This window comes from Enoplosus armatus, chromosome 5 (assembly GCF_043641665.1).
Source record: "Enoplosus armatus isolate fEnoArm2 chromosome 5, fEnoArm2.hap1, whole genome shotgun sequence".
Classification (NCBI taxonomy): domain Eukaryota; kingdom Metazoa; phylum Chordata; class Actinopteri; order Centrarchiformes; family Enoplosidae; genus Enoplosus; species Enoplosus armatus.
In genome coordinates, this window is record NC_092184.1 from 11,556,374 (window position 1) to 11,573,596 (window position 17,223).

At 41.5% G+C, this 17,223-nt stretch overlaps 1 protein-coding gene across 1 annotated transcript in view; it reads right to left on the bottom strand.

The window, feature by feature from the left end:
* Window positions 1–3,528: 3,528 nt before the first annotated feature.
* The window catches only part of igsf9ba (immunoglobulin superfamily, member 9Ba), a 64,591-nt gene continuing 50,896 nt past the window's right edge, over window positions 3,529–17,223 (bottom strand). The window contains exons 13-21 of the mRNA XM_070906179.1: window positions 16,422–16,597; window positions 12,797–13,023; window positions 12,321–12,405; window positions 12,035–12,196; window positions 11,531–11,576; window positions 9,962–10,048; window positions 7,622–9,235; window positions 3,835–3,965; window positions 3,529–3,737 (exon numbers count right to left, since the gene is read on the bottom strand). Of these exons, the coding sequence (XP_070762280.1) occupies window positions 3,529–3,737; window positions 3,835–3,965; window positions 7,622–9,235; window positions 9,962–10,048; window positions 11,531–11,576; window positions 12,035–12,196; window positions 12,321–12,405; window positions 12,797–13,023; window positions 16,422–16,597 (2,737 nt within the window). The remainder of the gene's footprint in view (window positions 3,738–3,834; window positions 3,966–7,621; window positions 9,236–9,961; window positions 10,049–11,530; window positions 11,577–12,034; window positions 12,197–12,320; window positions 12,406–12,796; window positions 13,024–16,421; window positions 16,598–17,223) is intronic.

A 17,223-nucleotide genomic window follows, 5' to 3' on the forward strand; every position in this document is an offset into this window, starting at 1 on the left:
GAAAAAACAGAGAATATAGAAAATACTACATATTTCTATTTTCCGTCCAATAACAACCAGCTCGGATGTCCATGAATGATTGCTAAATAGGCGTTTTTTTTGTATTGTCTCTACATGCAAGATTAATACAATAAAAAATCAAATCGGTTTCTAAGTATCATCCTACCAGCACCTAGTGATGCACTAAAAGCTGTAAGCAGAAAAATTGGAAAAAACAAAACAAAACAAAACAAATTGAGCTAACAGTACGTCCAAAGCAGCCCTCTTAAACGCTGTACATGTTTCTGTTGAATATGCAAAAAAGAGCCCGGAAGACGACATCCATTCGTAAAACCCATGGAGAGGATGTATGAGCTTTCCCAATACCTTTCTACCAGGAGAATCAGCAGTAAATACAAATGTGGTCTGATGACTACTCATGGCTATACTGTACAGTACTAGTAGGAATTGAGATGATGTGAGACGCTTACGCCCCCCTGCAGTAGTGTGCTTGAAAAACAGTGCTGTTAACCAAAGATGGTAGACCTACAGGAAGTGTGTAGAAAAGATCCCCTCATGATCTGACAATGCTCTCAGATTCCCTCCCATGTGTCCTGTGGCGCGTACTAATCTAAATCAGGTTATGTTTCTCCTTTTTAGGCTGGGTTAATATTCTCAATATCATCACAAATATACTTTAGAGAGGGTACCTTGGAAGCACAGACAGACATTGCAAACACACTATAGAAAACAGGTCATCTTGAGTTCATTTGAATGTCACAAGTCTCTATTATTTGAGGTTATACTACTATTTTCCAGTATTGTCTATCACTGTCATCACACCATGATACTGTTATGATAAGGACCTATAGTGTCTACCGGAGCTAGTTTAGTTGCTCAAACACACAGGGCCGAAAGAGTTGCTTGTGGAAACAGAAAAAAACAAAAAAATCTTTAGACCTCTATTCTACAGCACCACAAAGTTAAACATAGCACCAAGTCGTAATGTTCAAAGCAACTATGCCCTAACACACTTTTCTTTATCAAACTAATGTAAACACAATTTCCTCCACAGCACGTATTGTACATGACTATAGCATGTCTGTGACTCTTAGAAAAAACGTTTTCCTTCAGTTTATTTGCTTTGGACAGCTGAAGGCGAAAGATCTGGTGTGAATCTACATGTGTGCTCATGAACGGGCAAAATACAGTATTACTTTGTTCCAAGTATATTATAGAGGGCAACACACTTCTGCTTCTAAAGCTTTTCCCAATGGGCATTCACATACTATACATCAGAGAAAATACTACTTAACTTGTGCAGCCAGCGGGCTATGGCAATAATACATCGTACGGTACTAACATTAAGGTTTCTTTTCTTCTCAGGTAAAATAACGTCTGCTAAAGTATGACAAATGAGGCACCTTAAAATGTTTTAAAAACATTATCCACTTAAAGCCGTACTGTAAGCAAATACTTTTATATATAATCTAATTTCTTTTTAGTTGGGATCCTCCCATCTTTTCATACATCCTTGTACAAGAACGTCTTCCTGTAAAACATGGTTTGATTTATCTTTACAAATACAATACATACCATGTACAGTACATAACAAATATAGATTTTTTTTTTCTCCTCGTATCTTACATGAAACCAATTTGTTAAAGTAGAATATGCACTTTGACGCTCACTTTCAGGCAATCATCACTTTCTCACTTGTCAAAAGAGTTTGAGATTTCAGTAAGCAGACATTGAGTCGATTCATTCATGTGGATATTTGGCGGAAAACCTCTGATTTGTTGGTAGCAGATGAAAATATATATGATGTGTCTTTGAGTGATTGAACTAGCGTTGCAATAAGAAGAAACCGGTTAGTTTTTGTAGCCGTCGGATCGAAGGGAGCTTGGCTTAGAGCCTGCGCGGGGGCCCATTAGTTATTACCGCATACAAGTAAAACAATTTGGACTTGTGCCAACTGCTCATGTCACCAATCGCAGCTGCACTATAAACAACGTAATGGGTCATTCAATGTACTGTGACATCGGGACATTCATTTCCTGTACAGCAAAACATACATTCATTATCGGTTAGTGTCGAAAAATTAACAAACATACAGAGAAGTAGCTCGCAAGTAATATACAGTTGTTAAAGATAAACAGTCAGGGTGGCCATTGTTTGAATATTTCCCATTGCTTGTTAACAGCTTTATGAAGCAATCACATTCTCCTAACAGCTGCTGTTAAACATTAACATCCTTACTCTACTGGTTTGTTCTCTCTGCATGAAAACTCGTGTACAGTGCTTCTGTACTTTTGCACCGAAAGTTACATTTATTGATTTATTTGCCTTTTTTTTTGGTTCGAATCTAAACTTTTTTTTATTTGTATGGGTATTCTGGTTCTGTCCTATTACTTGGATATACACAGTTGAAGCAGGTACCCATTTAAAATATAAATGTAAAAAACAAAACAAAACAACAAGAGTTATGCATCATCTGTAGCATTTTCTCTCATGTGTCCTTGGCAGAGAAAGTAAAAACACACATAATATTGGAGTCCCTCAGTCCCCCGAAGAGACAAATATGAGAAGGCGAAGGAAAAGGCAGTTTATGTTAGAAAAAACAAGAGATAAAAGGCAAAAAAAGGCACCTCGAGACGTGCCACATTTCACAAATGATTCCTTAATAATGAAACACATACTACAGTACACTTCACAATTCATCACCCTGTTCTTCTAAACAAGTCCAACCTGTGTTGAGCGTGTAAGTCCCAAATTATTAGCTATCAAGCACTAAAATTAAGACAGTCTTCTAATGGTTGGCATTGGATCAGAAATCAAAATAATAAACACAATATGCCAGCTATTACTGATAATAAGAAGCTTCTAAATTAGATAAAGTTAGGCCATATTATCCATTTGAATGAGTGCGGTGTGTGATATAAACCTTTTTATCCATACGTTTCATATGTAAAAAGGTCAAGTACGTACAGTATACCACAAGAATTACAGCAACTCTGCGTTTACTCTGAGGTATATTTTGTGGTAAGAACCCTGTGTTTGAATACTGACACTATTTGTATTGTAGGAAAGGTAGACTCATGCCCCTGTCCGAGGACGCACCAGGCTTCACAGTACACTGTATCACTGAAAAACCTAAAGATGTGGACCCCTCAATGACCAGTGAGTGAAAAATCTTTAACGTGTTGTTACATACTCAACCAACACATTTTTATTACTGTAGGAGGAAGCTTAATTCCCTTGTTTTACTATTTATATACATTATATATTTTCAGAGCATTTTCAAGTGAAATTCCTCAGAGACAAGTAGTGGTGACAACTCAGAAAAGCCATTGTTCTTGTCTTCAAATAAGATTTCCAACCCCGGAGTATTCAGCTGGATGTTTCCCCGCTCCGCAAACGCTTACTAGAGATTATGAGAAATGTATTAGCTTGGTTCAGGGACCGGGGTGGAGCAGGGAGGGCTGAGGTGGGTGTTTTTTCCAGGGGAGGTCAGTTTAGTCGAGTCCAATGGCTTGGTGGGCACACAGGTCAGCGTAGAGTCCCATAGTTTGGGCCCTCGGAGTCTGCACTGGCCAGAATGCCTGTCTGGTCCTCCTCAGACTGCCTGCGGTGCAGGAAGGAGGTCAAATAGAGATAGGGGTTCTTCTTGTTCTGCCTTTTCCTCTTTCTGTGGAAGTTGAGATCCTCTTTCTCTTGGGGTGTCTGAGATTGCTGCTGGGTCTGAGAGGGACACACATCTGAAAGGGGAGGTGAGAGAGAAAGCACAGGAGTAACACACCACCCACATGTATTAAGATGAATCCTCTGCCGCTTTTCTCTAATCGTCGGACGAACCTGTTCTCCTTCCGGAGGTTGTGTTGTTATTGTTGTTGGCAGCCACTCCTTTGGCTTTAGTAATACAGTGGTGTAGCAGTGCTGGTAAGCTCTCAGACCCGGCAGGATCACTAGACGCACCTAGAGGTTCCCTGAGAAGAGGAGAGACACCACAGCATACATTGTTCTGCATTAATCCAACAGTCGTGTTCGGTCCCGTCTTAGATGTGAAAAGACAGAATGACTCTCTGCATTGCTATTTCCAGTAGGTGCTATCATATGATTTGATGAGCTCTTGTGCTTCTACTGAGAGCCCTTTCACTATGATGATGAATTTTCACTTTTCTATCTGCATTGATGGATGATAAAAGTTAGACACAAAGAAAGAAAGAAAGAAAGAAAGAAAGAAAGAAAGAAAGAAAGAGGTAAAGAAAGAGAAAAAGAAAGAATAGTTGGCACAAGGTGGCAGTGGATTTGGTGAAATTATTGGCTATTAAGTTTCTTCTCAAACAATCATCATATTAAAGACCCCCGGTTCCAAATTTACAGGAATTATGCTGAAACAGACCACATATTTATTCTTAAAGAGTAAAGTTCTCTAATTGTAGGTCCCATGATTGTAATCTAAAATCATGTATTTTGTAGTCTTCAGGTTTAGACAATAATTACAATTACTGTGCTCAGTCAGGTTTGGGTCTTTAAATAGTGACTGCTTCAGAAATGCGGGCAATATTTGTCTCTTTGCTGTATAAAACTCATAAAATGAAAATAATTTCTGGAACTGTAAAAGGACTGTTCCTGTAACAATGACGATTCTGTAATGTAGATTCTTCCAATACCACTATTTTTCCGTGTACAGCGGATGCATGAGCGTTTCTCCGTGAGTTTGCTAAGTGTGCTGACGTGAGAGTGAAGTATGTGTGCAGACAATAAACAGCTCTTTTTGAAACCTGAAGAACTATTTTCATTTCATGAGTGATACATGCTACGTTTAATGAAAAATAATCAACCAGTGAAAAAATAATCACATCAAGTAAAAGTATTTTCTCTGTCATAGTATGCAGTCTGTCTGAGAAGCAGTTTTACCTCATACCGAATACTCTGGTTTTGTTGTCCATCTCTCATAGAAAGATGCAATAAAAATTAAAGTCCAAATACTCTCACACATCTAAATTCAGGTTCATGAGGCTCAATGTTGGCTCAATGTCTTTGCCTTTCAAAGAACTGAATACAAACAGCTTCAAAACCTGACTTAATGTTTCATTAAGTCAAGTTGTATGTATTGTTTCAAAAGGCATGGGAACACAAAGCTTTAGCGATGCTGTCCATCACTTGTCACTGTGGAGAGAGAGATTGAGAGCCATTAGCAGAGAGGGGGAGACAAATCTGAGAATTGCAACAGTCCTAGACAGATAGAGAACATTTCCATTATCACATAAACTGTGTGCAGGGGCCACAGTGTGTTATATATAGTACATTTCCATAGACATGAACACTGTACAGCACACTTTCATAAACATGAACACTGCGTACAGAGGCTTCACCATGCTGACGGGAGGAGATGGCAGGAAGAGGAAATGGCCGTTAAAGAACAAGTCACATGACAGGAAGAGGAAATGGCCATTAAAAACAGTCACATGACAGAAAAACGAAAGCACTTAGGACAACAAATGTGACAAAGAATTTAGTTTGAGAATTGTTGTTATTTGTTTGGTCGTAGAGAGAAGTTTAGAGAATGCATGCATGGCATTTTGCACATGGAACAAAACTTTAAAGGGGAATACTCCAGTCTATCATTCATGTGCGTCCTCTATTGATTCAAGGCTTTTTTTGGTGCAGGGAAACGTGTATTCAAGCAATCAAAAGACAAAAATGCTTCTCCACAGTCCAAAACCGCTCCTCCTGCTAGCTCAAAAGCCTAATTACTGCAGCCTATGCCACAGCAGGCTTACTGTGCCTTGGAAGTGTATTGACAAATGTGTCCTGCAGTCATTATTACCATTAGTTGTACTTCACTTGAATCCAGCACAGAGGCACAACCCAAAGCGATTCCCCTTTAAAGGAGAGAGTGATTAGAGCCCTCCCCCTGCTGACCCCTCCCCTCTCAGACATGGGTCCGACCCTTACCTATTGCGGCGTAGGGGACCGGGTCACAACGCTGCCCAGATAGCTGAGATCAATCAAAAACAAATCACGTAAGACCCTTACCCTCTATAAAGCAGCAGCCCTATAAGCTACCTTCCCTTACAGGCCAGTGACAGTGCAGGAGCAAGTCTCTGCTTCATGGCTGTAGCTACTGTCTGATTGTAGCTTGTAGGGTTGTGAGGTGGGTGTGAGGGGGCGCAGGAATGTGTACAGCAAAGCAATACTATGGGACATAAAAGTATATGAGTCTCAGCTATGGTTTTTTGTAGGTGTAAAGCATTAAACTTCCTGTGTTATGTCTGACGATCTGTATTCAGGGGCACTGATCTATCAGAGTGTTGGATGTCATGGGAAAAAAACGGGGGAAAACCCCCTTCTAGTGAAATTTGATTGTAGTATTCCGTCATGAAAAACTGGCTTAAGCTCAGAGTTTTTATACTTATATAGTAAGTACCAATTTCTAATAGCACACCCTTTAGCAAAGCTTTATTAATGGTTAATACATAACTTACTAATGCTTTATAACACTGTCATAATAACTACTTTTGGGTTGTCAGGATGTGGCTGGCTTTTATCCTCCTCCAGCAAATTAATTGATTTGTCTTTTTAGCTCAAGAGTTTGACCTCTGATCTTCTGGAAATCAGCTACAGAGCTACTTATTATTATTTACCGCAGTCTCAAATTATTGTAAGAACCCGCTATTAATGACTTATTAACTTTTATAAATACTATACAGATGACTTACTAAGCTGTTGGCTTATTAGCAAGTGAGAAACTCTCCCGTTATTAATGACTTGTTAACATTTATAACTGCAGACCTAATGGTTTGTTAGCCTTTATTAATGACTGTCAATTGCTTTATTAATGACTTAACAGCCATGTGTTGTTCTTATTAATGGGTTATAACTGTAAAGAATCAGTAAACAATTTATTAACCATTATTAAAGCCATAACTTACAGCTTATGAATGCTTTATAAAGGGTGAATTATCAGAATGTGATCATTTCTTTCTATGTAATATAGTGTAATAAAAAGTATGTAAATGTTCATCAAATATACAGTTAATTGTTACAAGTTGAGAATGAAAATTACTTTTGCTAGTGATTCACACATTAAGTTTTCATGTTCATACTTCTGTCAATAATTGATCTGATCAAATTTAGTTTATATCCAGCTGTGAAAAATACTTCAGTTCAAAGTTTCAATGTTCAAAATGGGGGACAGAAAAAATGGCACAGTTTTAAAAACAGTAAACTTGAGGGTTTCTGTAGCCGGTGGCTTAGTGTTTCAACTAAATGTTCCTGTAGTCATTATTTTTAAAGTTAACTTCAATTTGCATTATGATCAATATTTTATGAGATTAAATGTGAGCTATCAAAAGATAAAGACAATAATACATTATCTTAAAATCAAATTGAGCTTTCACATGCCAACTAGTTTAGGTAACTGTTATTTTTATGAACTGATACAATGTGTGCTAAATGCAATTACATGCCTTCTGCATATTAATGTACAATATGCATCTTAATTATGCCTAAATGGAGACATCAAAGTAAAACTGTAGATAAATACTGAGGAAATTTGGAATAGAGAGCAGATGAGGAGACAAGTCTCCCCGTTAAATAAATATGTGACTATTCTCTACTGGAATGGATCACCTACCCTGAGGCTGATATCTGGAGCTGAGAGGGCTCTGAGGGTAGCATCTCCTCCTCTGTCCTTCTCTGGGATGGCCTCTGCCCGAAAACATCCCTGCCCTCCAGAGGGGGAGAGGGGGACTGGGAGGGGTAACTGGCTGCAGTGGAGGCATAGGACATGTGGGCGTGGTAACTGGGGCTGGGCCTGCCACCCTGGCTCAGAGTGGGAGAGGCGGTCAGGGAGGACCTCCGGGAGAAACTGACCGAGGGCTGCAGGGTGAGCTCAGGCATCTCCAGAGACCGAGAGGTGCGGAGGATGCTGGGGCGCGGAGGGGGCCGCACTAGAATATCTGGGGAACCCGGCTGGGTGCTAAGAGGGCTTTGGGAGAGTGGAGAGAGGCGGGAGGGCTGGAGTACAAGCGGGGGTAGGTTGGGGTCTGCCCGGCGCCCTGCCCTCGGGCTGAGCCAGGACTGAGGGCTACTACTGGGGGCTGTGCTTGGGCTCCCTGCACGGGCTGCCGGGTCAGGGTAAGGCAACACTGGTACACCCACACCGTGGGCCGTGTGTCTGAGCTGGCCGAGACTCTGGGCCTGTTGCATAGCTAAACGCCTAACCGGAGGCCCCAGGGGCCTGTCTCTGCCTTGGGGAGCCACAGGGACCTCCAGCTGCAGGAGTCCAGGGCTTATTGGATCCTTAAGGGGAGGGAGGTGCAGGCGACTGGGGGGGAGAGAGTGAGGAGGGTATGGGGGTGGGTCAGGGAGGTCCTGGGGATGATGTAAGGGATGGTGAGGTGGGTATATGAACCGTGGACCCTCTAGACCCAGGAAGGGTAACTCATGAGGCTGCCAGCTTTCAGGTGAGCGAGGAGGAGGGCTGTGTGTGTGAGACAGAGAATGGCCAGAAGCAGTGTACTGATGGTGCTCCATGTCTCCACTCTCCTCGGGGATGGAGGGGTAACCAAAGGGCCCCTCGGCAGTGCCTGGGGGGGAGGACAGAGCGGAGCTACGCGGACTGATGTCAGGCATGTAGAATGGTGGTGGAATCCCTGATTCAGTGCGGCTGCCTAGATACCCATAGAATGGGCCCTGGGGAAAGCCCCTGTAGCGGGAGGCCGGGGCCTGCCCTGAGGCGTGAAGTGCACTGCCCTCTGCAAAACTCATACCTTCCATGGGCCTGTGTAGGCGGGGGCTGTAGGTGGGGGGCTGCGTTGACTCCAGGCTGGAGGACGTTGGGGAGAGCTGAGGCCGCAGCGTGGGCATGATGGGCGGCAGAGGCCCGGGGTCAAATTCATTCTCCTCATCAGACTGCCGGAACTCAGGGTACATGTCAGATTCCTCTGCGAAGGGGAAGCCCTGGATGCGGCGGGGCGGTGGGCTCTCCATGACGAAGCGGCCATCAGGGCCGCGGCTTATCAGCTCAATAGGCGTGGTGACCTCTGCCTCATACTTGGACACACTGTATTTCTTGCTGGCTATGGCACGCTTGGTTTTCTTGTAGAAGGAGAGCTCTTTGTCTCTGTCTCTCTGAGGGCTGGGCAGCTTCCTGACGTACAGGCCTGGACCATGGGAACCCTCTGACGAAAGAGAGCGGGGTCGAGATGGAGGGGAGCTCTCTGGACTTATCTTCCCCGACGACAACCTGGTAAAAAAAAATGCAGACACAAGGCATTGGCTTAATTTAACCTATACCAGATGAAACCCAAAGGGAAAGTGCGTAAAGTATTTTAAAATAAAATAAAATCTCTGATGCTGTAAATGAATAGGCATGAATGCAGTTTCATTCTTGAACTAAACAAATGACACAATACAAAGCCAAAGCACTCTTTCAAGACAGCCATAATGAACTGCATTATGATAATGACCAGATTATGGCGGCGGCAGCATCCTGATAGGACAGCAGCTAATGAACCAAGCCAGAATGACGGGATGAGAGGAGAACCAACGACGCAACCATGACAACCGTATCACAGAATCACTGAATCTACATCTTCTTGAGCAGACGTGAGACCAATTTCCATGTGCTGCACCAAATGGTGATGTGAGGAAAGCAGATGACATCTAACCAGGCCTCATTTGCCCACACCAGGAGCAGCAGAGTTGACACTTACTGGGTCACTGAATGCATCAGGTAGACATACATTATAAAGAGTGCATATACACAGTACTGAACTGTACATGCAGCTGAGCTAATGCAGCTTAGTCCCTGTATGGTGCGTGAAAGTCTGTGCATGCAAATAGGCCAGCGGTAGGCTTCACTACAACAAATACTCATTGTCAGTTGATCATTTCTATGCAATGCATTAACCATGCAGCCAAGCCAGTGCAGTGCAGCACACTTTGTATTTTGGTGCAGGCAGGCACTCACAGGGGGCTGGCGGGCGGGGGCAAGAAACTGCTCCTGGCAGGCTCGTCCCAGCAGGGCTCTACCCCTGGCAAGGGGGTGAGAGGAGGCCTGCGATGGGAGACAAACGACATGGGCCTGGTTCATCTTTGGCCCTGTTTACACCTGGCATTAACATGCGTCTTGGGTGATCTGATCACAAGTGGACAACTCTAATACCAGGTGTGAATGCACCCAAGACGCACTGAGGGGGCGCATTGAAATTTGGAGGAGGTCTGGGCCACATATGGCCTCATTCTTTTAGAAGAGTGTACGCCAATGTATCCTGGGCCACATTTAAGGACCGCCTACTCAACTGGCATCGTTTGCGTAAATGGAAGTATGTTCTCATTTGCGCGAGATATATTGCGAGTTTGCCTGGACCATGCCAAGGAATAGACCCAGTCTGTAATGTTTATATTTTTCCCGCGGGCCAAGGTCTTTGCAAACTTCTGCTTCTGGCAGACGAGGCACGGGATGTGCATTTGGTCTTTGCAAACGGAAATGATGTACGTGTTTATTTGCATTTAGAGCAGGGAAATGAGATATGATCACAAGTGGTCACTCGAGATGCATGTGGAGACGTATTGTAATGCCAGGTGTGAACTGACGAACTCAGAGTTGTCCACTTGTGATCGGATCACCCGAGACACATGTTATTGCCAGGTGTAAACAGGGACTTCGACTATGCCACTTGCAGGAAGGACTAAGTGTGAACTCCCTGATCTGCCTGGACCATTTCATAAAAATAAACAAAGGTATCTGATACTGACGATTTACCTAAAGTCTCAGGCAAACAAACATTTATTCTGGAATGGGATTTACACAGATTATTGTCACAAATGAGCTTCTTTTGAGATTGAAATGCAGTCATACATGTACACAAGATTTACAGACAGACAGACAAATACAAACATGTAGCGGATACTGTACATTAAATGTGCAGCTAAACAAAAAAATAGCATTATTAAACACTTAGAATCATGCGAAAGCAGACAGCGTTTGAGGTTAAAGAATACAGATGGATCAAAAATCAATACACATACTGCAGCTTGGGCACCCTGGGTAATGTGCTTAAAATGCTGACTTGGCTGCTTAGAACTTTCCTTAATCTGCCCATGATCCGCTAGAGGCTGCTACTGTACATGTTCTTCCACGCCCTTCAAGTAGCCCAAACATATGATCAATGTTTTGGTTTTTTTCATCATCCACCTAGGCTTCTTCTTCTGTATGTTCATATATTATATATTTTACACGTTTTAACAAATATACCATGTCTTGCCATATCACCTCTTGTCTAAATGCACAGGAAAAGGCATGCTGTGTGTAATAATCAGCTCCGCTAACAAGGCTCTAAAAATATTCTGTATTTCCACTTGCCAGCAGCTTCAAAATAAACTTACTGTTTGTAGGTTTTACTGTTATTTATTGTTAAAATGTGTGCCTCGTCACAGCATGCATGGGAAGAGGAACTGTGTAAAAGGTGCATTAGAAGATGCACAGTAGTAACCACCTCTGGCAGACTGCAGGGGCTCTGGTGTTGACTTTACTTACGGTGACTCAATGCTTTTCCTGAAGTGTGTCACCGACAAGGGAGGATCTGAGAGGACAAAAACATTTAAATTTAGCATTTCCTCTGTTGAACACCACAAGTAGAAGTCAGACACATGGACGGATTATGAGATAATGGGCCCCTGGGACATGTTAAAGGCCCCTCACCAATCCTACATAGGAGCAAGTTGTTTTGAGTCTCTTTGTTGTTTTACATCTCTATATACTCGTTTTGTGTCTATGTGGGTCATTTTGCATTGCTTTGTAGTTCTTTTTTGTCTCTTTCTGGTAGTTTTGCATCTCTTTGTAGTCGTTTTGGATCTCTTTGTGATTTGTTTTGCATCTTTTGTAGTCATCTGGTTGACTTTCTGACAAGAAATATTAACATTCACTTCAAACAGAGGCTCTGGCCCTATGTGCCCGGTAGGCCCATTCAGTAATCCATCCATTGGTCAGACATGTACTAGATTTATAACATGTAAATTACGTAGTGAAGGGAAGACCGACCTGGTTTACGCTTGAGTTTGCGACGGTGTTGCTTATTGACAAAGCAAGCTGCTAGAGTGCTGAACAGTACTGCCGCTGCCAGAAAACAGATAGTCGCCACAACACCCGCCACCACAGGCCGTGCCAGCCCTTCATCAGGCAACTCCGCAGGGGGGAAGGGATCTGATGGGGCAGACAAGGGGGTAAAATAGAGAGGTTGCAAACACAAAAAGTCACAAACATATTCCTCACAAGGGCAAAGCATTGCTGTGTGTAATATGTAAAGCTTATTTGTAAAGAAACTGACCTGTGCTAGACACTCCCACTACGTTGCTACTCTCACTGATCAGGTCATCCATGACGGCCATCACTCGAAACTCATACCAGGACTCCTGTCAGAGAGACACACCAAACACACTCTTCTTATAACGTCTCACACACTGATTTTTGTGTATAGTGCACTGCACTGTATGTTCAAAAAGCAGTTTGTGACTGTGTTTTCAAAATTGGTCTATATATGGTAATGATATATATGATAATTCCCCTATTTGGTATTGTTTGCATCATAATAAGAGGATTATATATTTTCAGCTGTCTTGTTTGCACATTCTTATTTTAGTAATTTAAGTACTTTATTGAAAATAATGTTATTTCTAGATTATACTTATTGTTCACAAAATGGATTCTGTTAATTCACATTTCAGTCAATTATTCCTCCAACTTAGCCCCTGTGCCCCACCTCACACAGCCATGTTTCTATAATGAAATGTGTTTGTAACTGACCTGAACGAGGTCTCTGGCTATGAGCTCAGTCTCAGTGGATGGGATCAAGTCATCCAGAACTTCCCACCTCTCCCCGAGGCGGAACTCCATGATATATCGGTCGACGGGAGAGGAGTGGTTGGCTGGAGGGAGCCATGTGAGGAGGACACCGTGCTGCGTGCGATTGGCTGTGAGGCACCGTGGTGGAGTAAGAAGCACCAGTGGTTCTGGGGTACCCAGAGGAGAGCCTGTGGACCAGAAATGTTGCACATAAAAGTTAACATAGAGGAAACTAATTCAGACATGACCCAGATAAAAGACCAAATCCCGAATGATCCTTTGCAGTGAAATACTCTAAACTCTAACCAAAGTGTGGCTAGCAAGACCAAGAGTGTACAGCCATGCTTGCAGCTCTGTGAAGCTTTGAACGAAATTAATTTCAGAATGCTAAACACATGATGCTAACACTAACATAATGATGCTAAGCAGGTGTAATCTTTACCCTGACTAGTATCTTAGTTCAGCATCTTAGCATGCTAACATTTGCTAATTAGCTCTAAACACAAAGTATAGGTGAGGATGATTTAAATGTTGACCACAAGATCGTGCTGGATGAAATGTTAAGGGATCCGATCCATCCAGTACATTTTGAGATATTTCACGGGATAAGTGAACGTTTTGACCTGCTGGTGGCGCTAAAGGAAAACTCAAGGGATCACCAAGGTCAGTAGGATTCATCCTCTGGAGGTCATGAGTACAAAATGTCATAGTAACATAACAACCAACAATTGTTGAGATATTTCAGTGTGGACCAAAGCGAAGTACAGACTGACTGCTAGCATGGCTAAAAACTAGATTCAGTGGGTTTTAGGGCTGAAGGTAACTTGGTGCATCAACTTTAAATATGTCGTATGCATTGAGTGAGTAGAGGAGTATAGCTCAATGAATATACAACCTCACATGTAGTCCACCTGATCTCAGACTGAATATTGAGAGTGTTTTCTCTAAATTGTCTCTGTCTACAATCCCACTGGCTAAACAAAGACTAAAATTGAATTTTCCCTTTTAGAAAAAAAAGCTTTGAGACCTGCTTTTCCTAATTACACACAAAGAAGAAAAAATGTTAGATTAAAATAGATATACTACTCAAAGACATGAAATATACTCGTGTGTTGTACAATTTTCCCCAAAACTAAATTCACTGTCTGACATGACTAAATCAAAACTCTTGAATGTCACATCATAAGTGGCAGACGCTCAAACCATCCTCTCAGTGGTATGTTAACACAGCAAATCACAATAACACAACAATGCAGTATATTTGTCTTGGTTTTCAGGGACAAAAGAACAGGCGATATTAATAAAAGTCTTGTGATGTACCAGTTTAAACAAAATCTTCCTTTCCGACAAACCTAACATGATCTGTTGTTATTAATACACTTCAGAAATAACAGAATAAAGCCATGTATGTACAGAAAACATACAGTACAAACTAAACCCCGGATTGTTCACTGCCATTCATCTACTGGCCGCTGAGTGTGTGAACTAGGTCAGAACTTTTCAAGCCTCATTTAACCGTTGTTGAATGACAGTAAGCTTTCCAACATGTAGTTTGTTGGCGACGTGTAGCAGAATTGAGGGGTTTACACTGTATGAAACACAGGCAGCATTGTGAGGAAGTTACTGTCATCGAGTCTTTGAGATTATGTTTTCTCAAATCAGTAACTCTCAGGTTGCTTTTTCTTAATTTAAAGTTTTTTAATTGAGTTCCTCACGGCTTAGTGTCACTTATAGGTCATTGATTGATTTCCATATTTAAGGAAATGTGAGTTAGACTACATGGGTTTGAGTCAATGCACACATAGAGCATTTTGGGTGTGCCTTGATCTGTGCATGCCTTTATTCAACACCTTCACTTCTTTGTCCTTTCCCCTATATGGTCTAGCAATGCACTTTTCTCCCTTCATGCCTTTTTTTTTTTTTTTTGCTGAGTCATTGATTTTAAATACCATACACCTTTAATTCAGTTTCTGTTCAGGAGGAGGGATACAAAGACTGAATTGGCAGCGTGCCCTTGAGGCAAGACTTGGATTAAAACACACAAGAATCTAAAATATGTAAATGCACTCCGAAACATGAATTTCTTAACGGCGGCTACATTCAGCTCTGACTAACCGCTCACTAATACGCCTTTCTCACAGCAAACATGTTGACTCGTCAAACGCAGGTGGAACTAATAACATTAATAATGACTCTGGTATTGTGCATGCTGGCTTGTTGGCACACCTAAATGCAACAGTGCCATCATTAATGTCATTAGTTACGCCTGTGCCTTTCCTGTTATGACGACTCAAAATGTTTGCAGTGAGAATTGTCAATTGCATTGCTCAGCGCATCAATACATATATCGTCTAGTCACATCTCTGTGCATTTTTTCAAGTTCAGCACATTTGAATGGTTTCTTGACTCACTTTATTCTCCCAAAACAACCTTCTTTTCTTAGGAAGACAAAAAAAACCTCAGGCACTTACATTATAAGGCAGATCCAATCTTGTTTGCTTAGTCATACTGTAGCATCATTAAAATGATTTTATGTTTAATATGTGGGGGGTTCTCTTCATTAAATCCTGACAGGAGAGCACAAAAGGTGCTCAACAAGGGAGGAGGCATAAAGTCCTTGATTTATGAACAGTTTTAATCACCAACCATTGTGGTGGATGGAATTAAAGCTGTGTATTGTGCATGTAAAAGATGATGCTTAAAAGTGTGAATGTGATCCAAACGTACCGCTTTCTTTGATGTGGATGATAAAGTGAAAAATAATGTCATGTACATCCAAGGGCTTCAGGCATTTATATACACTTAAATCAATGTTCTCTCTATCTCTTCCTCTGTATGTTTTTTTGGTTAAGAAAAATGATTTAATCTGTATCTTTTGTCAAAGTTACAGTGCTGTATTGTTCATGCACTAATCCTACTTAAAATCATGTTTGGTTTCCTTGGTAGAGATGATAGATAATCTTGTATTTGCATCTTTACTACAACAAGCTCTTCGATTAACTGACTGCCTTTTTTTTATTGATGTTCTATTCAAGCGTCTTTTTTGGAGAATTTTAACAAAAATGTTAAATTATGTTTTGCTTTTTTTTAATCCAAAAAACATGCAGAGGACGTGGGAGTAGTATTCATGCCCTGAATATTATCTGCAGGTGTTCCCTTCAGGCTCCATCCGGTGCCAACAACATCCGCCAACAAGGTAGGGCAGACTGTATTTGGCCTCGGAGGCGAAACTCAGGGCAAACAAATGTCAGTACAGCACTCACTGCTGCTCATTAAGCTTAATTCTCTGAGCGCACAATAGCAATTGAAGATGACTGAGATGAGAATATCAACATTTTTACCAACTCAGATCTTCTCACATTAGGATTCAAGAATAGGATTTTGAAGTGCCCCCCCCCCCCCCCCCCCCATTGGAAATTATGCCCTTGTATACATTAACCTAAACATCACTAGAGGGCAGCATCTCCCATCCCGTGTCTGATGATATTCTAAAAATTATAAATGTGTCTGAGTGCAACTCGATAGGTTGATTCTGAAGTCAAGAGGCAGCAAACATGGATGGAAAAACCTTTGATTAAGTACCCACCTGCAGTGTTGACCGTCACAACTTCGCTGAATGGGCCCGTGCCCAGTTTGTTTTGTGCCAACACACTGAACTGGTACTCTGTCCCAGGCTCCAGCCCTGGCACCACCAACCAGGTCTGAGCACCAGAAACTGGCATCGAATGCCAGTCATGAGGACCGAAGTCTGTTCTCTTTGACCTAACAACAGAAATGAGACAGAAAAACAGAAAAAAGTATACATGATATAAGTAAACCTGAATTAGTCACAAGGCAGTGTTGTTCAGTAGGTGGGTGTTGAAAATATACAGTTAATTTAAAAGTCAGGCAAATGATTTTCTCTCACTTCTTGGTCTTGCACCAGCCTACTTGTATGACATGCTTGCAATGTATGAAGGAGGACGGCCCCTTAAATGATGGCCCTTATTTATTTTACTGTATTATCAACGTTTTACTCCCTCTTACTTTAATTTGTTACTGTCTTTTATCTGTTTTATTGTGTGTTTTTTCAGCTGTTTCTATCTATTTCATTAGTTTCATTATTATGTTTTCATTTCAAATGTTTATTTCTCGTGTGCATTAGTCTCAAACTGTTTTACTGTTTCCATTTTTACTCTCTCATTATCAGCTTTCAGTCATCTTTGAATTATTGCACTAACCTGTACAAAAGGTGCTACATGAATAATGTTAATTGATTGATTGACAAAGAAAATTAAATAAAAAACCGAGTTAAGAAAAACAATTCTTGAAGTTGGCTCTCATGTTACTTACTGTAAATCAAAGTTTTCATTATACTTTAAAAACTGGCTACAATTCGAATGCAACTA